The 6,727-nt window shown below is 34.9% G+C and overlaps 1 protein-coding gene across 1 annotated transcript; it reads left to right on the top strand.

The window, feature by feature from the left end:
- Positions 1-2,133: 2,133 nt before the first annotated feature.
- On the top strand, positions 2,134-4,467 carry LOC103437089 (uncharacterized). Its single transcript, XM_008375546.4, has 7 exons — positions 2,134-2,476; positions 2,565-2,625; positions 2,701-2,795; positions 2,920-2,953; positions 3,199-3,253; positions 3,349-3,391; positions 4,159-4,467. Exons 1-7 carry the CDS (start codon positions 2,198-2,200, stop codon positions 4,228-4,230), a joined length of 639 nt encoding a protein of 212 aa, XP_008373768.4. The 5' UTR covers positions 2,134-2,197; the 3' UTR covers positions 4,231-4,467.
- The last annotated feature ends 2,260 nt before the right edge of the window (positions 4,468-6,727 follow it).

Raw genomic sequence — 6,727 nt, 5'->3', positions numbered from 1 at the left:
GCTTGTTGTTTGGGGTAAATTTGGAAACTCAATATTTGGGCCATTTTAATTGGACTGGTTTAGTGTTGGGCTTTGTCCTAACCATTAAATAAAGTTATTACATGGTTTTTGGTTAACTTTCAAAATTTTCAAGCCCATTTAATTAATTTTCCTAAGATAATTCATTAAATTTGATGACGTGATAAGCTTAGGACCCTTATATGGCCTAACGTATAATCCACATTTGCAAGTGTTTATGAAGTTATAAAGATGGAGTTGTGAGGATGGAACAGCTTATGCTTTTGCTGCGTGTCTTGGTGTTACAAGTAATTTTCTGTATCTATTACTTAAGAGTAGTCTACTATTCTATTTTAATTTATTTATTATTTCCAATGCATTTGTGTGGCCTTTTCATTTATTTACAATGTACCATCAAAAATGCTTTTGAACAAATGATATCATCTACAGTTTGGGGAGGGGAGTGGACTTAGCCTCACAATGGGCTAGCAATAATGTGGTTCAAATTTGTCTTTGACGAGAATCGAACCTAAGACCTCTCACTTACAAAGTGAAAAAGAATATCACTAAAATATAGTACTAAATGACACTATCAAAAATAGTTTTAAACCTAGCACTCATTTCTTTTTGTTAGTAGACGATCCAAGGCTTTTAGTGGTCATTTTGGAGTAGTGTGCTGTCAACTGAATCTATTGGGCCCACCTGTGGGCCTAGTATCTTGGCCTTTCATTGCTTGTGGGCCCTGTCAAGGCCTATCTCATGGCCTTAGAGCAGCTCAGACGGAGCTGATATCCCGGTGGACAAGGGATTAAATAGTGTCAAGTTGCCCAAGCAAGAAGGTCCAGCCTAAGCTGGCTATTGAGCTCGAGCGAGGGATAGGCCTAGCGATAGGATCTGGCTCGAGAGCCCGATGGCAAGGTTGACGTCAGCCACTTTTTTTTTTTTTTTTGGTCAGATGTTGGGGTCCACGACACACTCTGAAAATGTTATCGTTGGGAGGCCACGTGGTCTCCCCTCGTCCGTTGGATTTCAACAACAACATTTTGTGGAATATTGGATTTCCAACGTTAACAAAAATTTAAAAACCTTATTTAATTTTAGCTGTTGGATCTGAGATCAACGGTCTATGTTATTCGCCTTTATAAATTAAAAAAAAGGACACTTTATAATTTTGAAATATTACCGTTGTGCCACGTGGCACAATTTGGAGTGTTAGAATTAAATTTTTTTAATCCAACGACAGAGATTAATTATGTGAAAAAAAATTAAAAAATTTAATAGAAATTATTAAAAATCCGAAAAAAAAAATTTGATTTTACTTTTCTTTAAATACCTTCTCATTATCTTCTACCTTATTCCAATCTTTCAACCATATTCCAATTTTTCTCTCAAATACTTTCAATCACAACCATAATTTCATATTTTCTCAAAGTTTCAACCACCGTTTCATATTTTCTCACCTACTTTTAACCACATTCCTATCTTTTTCTCAAAGTTTCAATCCAATTTTTTTCTAACAAAATGACTACTGAGTTTCAATCCAATTTTTTTCCAATAAAGGAACGAGAAACTAGGAATGATGATACATATTTTGATTTTGGTGACGAAGGAAGCAAAAACTATGAATAATGATAGAAATCTTGAGAAAATTGGTGTGAGATTTCTGAGGATGGATGATGGATTATATGGAGGATTCAGAAAGGATTAGGTTGTAGATAATGCCACATGGCATGCCGTCATTAGTTAAAAATCTGATCGAAATCTTTTCTCAAAGATTGTAAATAGATCGTGATATGTTGCATGACGTGATTGGTTAAAAATCTTATCGAAAATCTATCATCACCGATTCTAAAAAGGTAACGACATGTGGCACGGCGACATTGGATAAAAATCTTATCAAAATCCATCACCAGTAATTGTTTTTTCGAATAATGACATGTGGCGCAACGAGAACGATTAAAAATCTTATCCGAAATTACAAATAAAATTATTTTGTATTATTTTATAAATAAAAATAAAATACTAATATTTTGTTGCTTATTGGTAGGGCTATTCAATATAGGGATAAAGATGCAAAAAATTATTACTGTTCATTAAATGTAATTATTATTTACTGGATTGATTAAATAATGAATGGCCTGGGACCTTAGCAACGGTGGAGTTGTTATTATGAGCTTGGGCGTGGACCCGGGAGGGAAAAATGTGCGGCAGATATGAAATCAAAGACCTGCTTTATAAGATTTTATTGGTTCTAATTATTCTACTGCCAATAGCAATTAAAATGCAAATGCAGTGCTGCCCAGTATCAGTGCCAGTAAAGTGTTGTTTGGTGAGGACGCCGAGTTCGAGTCCGAGTAGCAGAGGCGGAGGCACCGCCGTCGATTCAATTCCAATGATAGCCGCCGGTGGTCCCAAGTGGGCCCAGAAGACCATAACTCTGCCTCCTCTGAAGAGGGGTTGTCATCTTGTCACCCCCAAGGTAGCTGCATCGAACCCTAACCCTTGATTTGAAATTTGAATTGAAATCAGTCGTGGAATTCACGAAACATGTCCGTCTTGTATTTCAGATAGTGAAGGAAATTGGGGAGGACTTGTCAGAATTCAACTGTGGCCTTGCCCATCTCTTCCGTAACTTTGCCTGCCTAATACTCTTTTCTTTCAATACTTGTTTTTTGGTTGTTTTGAATTATATTAATATTGCAGTGCAGCACACAAGTGCTTCTCTTACTATCAATGAGAATTACGACTCTGATGTTCGTGACGATACAGAGACATTCCTCAACACCATTGTTCCTGAGGTTAATTGGTTTCGTTTTGTTTCCTTTCCTGTGTAATTTGATCACATCACTCACATCACTCACATCACTGTAGCACTAGCACTAGCAAGCATTGTATAATGTTTTCGTCTTCATTTATTTTCAGGGGACCTCTGCACCGTGGAAGCATACCCTTGAAGGTTGGTATTTAGATTCCATTTCAGTCATTCAGTCCACAGCTTCCATCTCTTCCTCTGCGGAGTACTTTGTTTTTCTCTGTTTGAACCCAAATTGCTATAAGCATGTAACTTCGTTGGCGACATCTTTGAGTTTGCATTAAATCTATTATCATATGACTGCTAGCTACTGTGGTGCTTAGTAACTCCGATTTTACTTTTCTGTAAAGAATTCCAAATGTTGATCCTGAGTTATCTGAGTTTTACAGGACCAGATGACATGCCAGCGCATATTAAATCATCCATGTTTGGCTGCACACTGATGTAAGGATATCTTACTAGCTTGTTTCAAGTGTTTATATGTGCTATGAGGAATTTACGGCCTCGTTGGCATTTACATGTTCCTTGTTCTCATGCAGGGTTCCAATTACCAATGGAAAGCTTAACATGGGAACTTGGCAGGTATGTGAAAGTTTAAACCATTATTCAACTTTTTCAAGTTTTCTACTTGTAAATGGCTTGGACCTCTCAATCTTGTAATGATAGGTTATAATAGAAAGATTTTCACCCATGCTCTGCTTAATACATATCTTGGACAACGGCTCATTATTCACTGTAAGAATAGAACTTAAAATGTAAATTCTGGAAAATAGAAATGCATCATGATAAGGGAAGGTGAACTGCAGAGTTGTACTTAATAAATTACTTGCTGCAAAAGAACTTGTTATGGGAACACTTACATTCTAAGCATTCTTCCCTACTACCGTTGTAGTGTCAGTAAAGGCTAGAACTATTTTTATATAGACAGATCATGTAAGTTAAAAGAATAGAAATGCCTTTTGTAGAATGTTTTCAACGCCGGTGGTCAATGGCGTTAATGCATGGTGAAATATTTTACAGACCTTACTGTAAGCAGCTTGACTAGGCGGAAACTTCTTGTATTTGGTTGTGTAAGTTGATTATTGAGTATTAGCTCCTGCGAACAGAATGATAGATAAGATATGCATGGGCCTTTTCTTAAGATTTCAACAAGGCTTTTAACTTCTAAGAGAACTTGAGTGAGGCAATTAATGGCTCTATCGAATTACTCTTTGGCTAACAATCCCTCCTTCAAATTCTGTTTCCGGCGCATTGGCTTTCTAATAAACCAAATTTGTTTGACTTCCGGTGTGTTATAGGCTTATAGCCTATGGAATTTGTATAACTTTTCCTTGTTGATGCTGCTTCAGGGAATATGGTTGTGTGAGCATCGTGACTATCCTACAGCACGGAAAGTTGTGGTTACCCTTAATGGAATATGAGATGCTAAGATATGGATTTCTGTCATCCAAGTCTGCAAATAAGGTCGTACTGAGACATCTGGTTTGTTGATGGGAACCTCCTGGAGGGATGTTAACGGCCTAGCTGTTTTCTGCATCTTTCTGGCTGAATGTTTACTACCTTGTTACATGTAAAGGATTTACTACTTTTGTGATGCAGACTTGTAGAAAATGTAAGAGGTATATTATGAAAATCATGTTTATCAGTTGTGTTACTTATTAGCTGTTGTCAGATTGCAAGCAGCTACCTTACCTATTATCTCGTAATAAGTTACTTATTCGGATGTGTGAGGTAAAATCCGATGAAATTGAAGATTTACCAGGCTCGATTATTGTAATAACCCTTAAATATGTCACGCATGTGCTACATCTAGGAATGCGTTAAAAACACCGAACCAAATACTTAACTGAATTTAAAAAATCAAACCGAACCGAAATTGGTTGGTTCGGTTTCAGTTTTAGTGGTTCAAAAAATGAATCGAACCGATTTAACCACTAAAACGACGTCGTTTTTGTACCTTTAAGCCTAAAACGACATCGTTTTTGTCCCTTATAATGACGTTTTTATAATCTTATAAGTTAGTAACGCTACTTCCGGTCTTATCATCCCTCACTCTCCCTCTCGGCTGCTTTCTGCTCCTCACTTCCCAAAGAAACCCACCACCTCAGTCGAGGCAAGCTTTGGCTCGCCCCCTCGTTCACCGATCAAGGTAAACGCGAATGGAGCTGAAAATGAAAAAGGGATCAATCCCCCTGCGCTTCGGCAGCCTAGAGGTTTTTATTTGCCTTAGTTTTAAATTTGTTTCTAAATTCATAAACTTCATGTAATTGCCATATAAATTAAAAACTTGATTATTATCTTGACGAAGACAAAAAATTAGCATCATTCTTCATGATTGTCATTCTCTAAATCCTCTGATCAACAACATTCTTCACGGTGTAGAGAACCATAAGATATTGAAAAAGATAATGTGAGTTGGCTAAAACATGAAAAGTATTAAAATGGTTCATCCAATAAACTAAAACTAATTCAAAATAAATAAGTTCACTTGCCTTGGTTTAATTTGCTGAATCAAATCTTTTTCTTCTTCTCTTTGGACAGTTTCTTGTATCATGTCCACTCTTGATCATCTTACATGTTTGACATTGCCTGTCCTTTTTTTCCTAGATAACTCAAGACTGTTTTTTTATCCTTTTGGAACTACTAGATTTCCTCAACTATTATCATCCTTTTTTTTTCTGGGGAACTTTAATGAAAAGGGTTTGGACTAAATTTATTTTAACAAAAAAAAATGCTATAAACTTTATTTAATGAAAAAGAATTAAATTTTAATGAAAAACCCTTAAATTTTAATAAAAAAAGACAAAAAAAACTTAATTTTTAACGAAAAGGACACAATTTAAAAAAAAAAACCTGACGCGCGCGCAGTACATGTACATTGTTTATGAAACTAAACACTATTTATAAAACTGAACACTATTTATGAAACTGCACTATTTATGAAACCGAACGGTACTATACTATTTATTGATTCAATTTCATAAATAGTGTCTAGTTTTTTGTCCACTTTCATAAAATGATGTCTAGTTCTTGATCATGTTTCATAAATAATGTATAGTAATTGGTACAATTTCATTAATAGTGTCTCTTTCTTGGTCCGGTTTCATAAATAGTGTCTAGTTATTGGTTCACTTTCATAAATAATGCTTATTTCTTGGTCATAATTCATAAATATTGTATAGTTCTTACTCCAGTTTCATAAATAGTGTATAGTCCAATGTTCAAATTATGCCTAATTCTTGTTTTCATTTCATAAATAGTGTCTACTTATTGATCCAGTTTCATAAATGATGTCTACTTATTGGTCTAATTTCATTAATAGCGTCTACTTATTGGTGAAATTTTATAAATAGTGTTTAATTCTTGGTTCAGTTTCATAAGGTTTGAAATTTAGACCCTTATTGGTCAAGTTTTATAAATAGTGTTTAATTCTCAGTAATTATATTTAAAAAGCTGTTTTCAATTACCAAATTAAAATTTCCTCACTTTTTTCATATACCTACAATAATAAATGTAGCTTTCCATCAAATTTCTTGAGCTTAGGTGTCATCTTCGAGAAATTTTTCCTTGTACCCGTAACACAAATGATATACCACATGTTATTATGTAAGTGTGGTAGAAAATTTTATTTTTTATGTTATTAATTTTTTAACACAAGATTCTCACAACTTGTATGGAGTGTACCATCCCGTGTTCTGGGCACATTGAAAAGTTTCTCATCATCATGACTACTATTAGAAAACAACACCACAAAAATAAAACAGGATATAAAAATAAAACAGGAGAGTGTAATTCAATTCAAAGTTTTTTTTTTTTTTTTAATTCTATGCTAAAAAAAAAAAACTATTAATGTAGTTGAATGATGGGACAAAAGGTAGGAGAAAAAAAGTGGACTGGGGGGTGGGGGGGTACACGCCC

The sequence above is a fragment of the Malus domestica genome, chromosome 06, assembly GCF_042453785.1.
Source record: "Malus domestica chromosome 06, GDT2T_hap1".
In the NCBI taxonomy this organism is placed as follows: Eukaryota; Viridiplantae; Streptophyta; class Magnoliopsida; order Rosales; family Rosaceae; genus Malus; species Malus domestica.
This window is presented reverse-complemented; position numbering and strand designations above follow the sequence as displayed.

Coding starts and splice junctions, on each gene's coding strand:
- LOC103437089 (XM_008375546.4), top strand. CDS start 2,198: ATGTGCGGCAGATATGAAATCAAAGACCTGCTTTATAAGATTTTATTG. Junction 2,477..2,564: donor GTCATCTTGTCACCCCCAAG/GTAGCTGCATCG, acceptor CTTGTATTTCAG/ATAGTGAAGGAAATTGGGGA. Junction 3,254..3,348: donor ATGTTTGGCTGCACACTGAT/GTAAGGATATCT, acceptor GTTCTCATGCAG/GGTTCCAATTACCAATGGAA.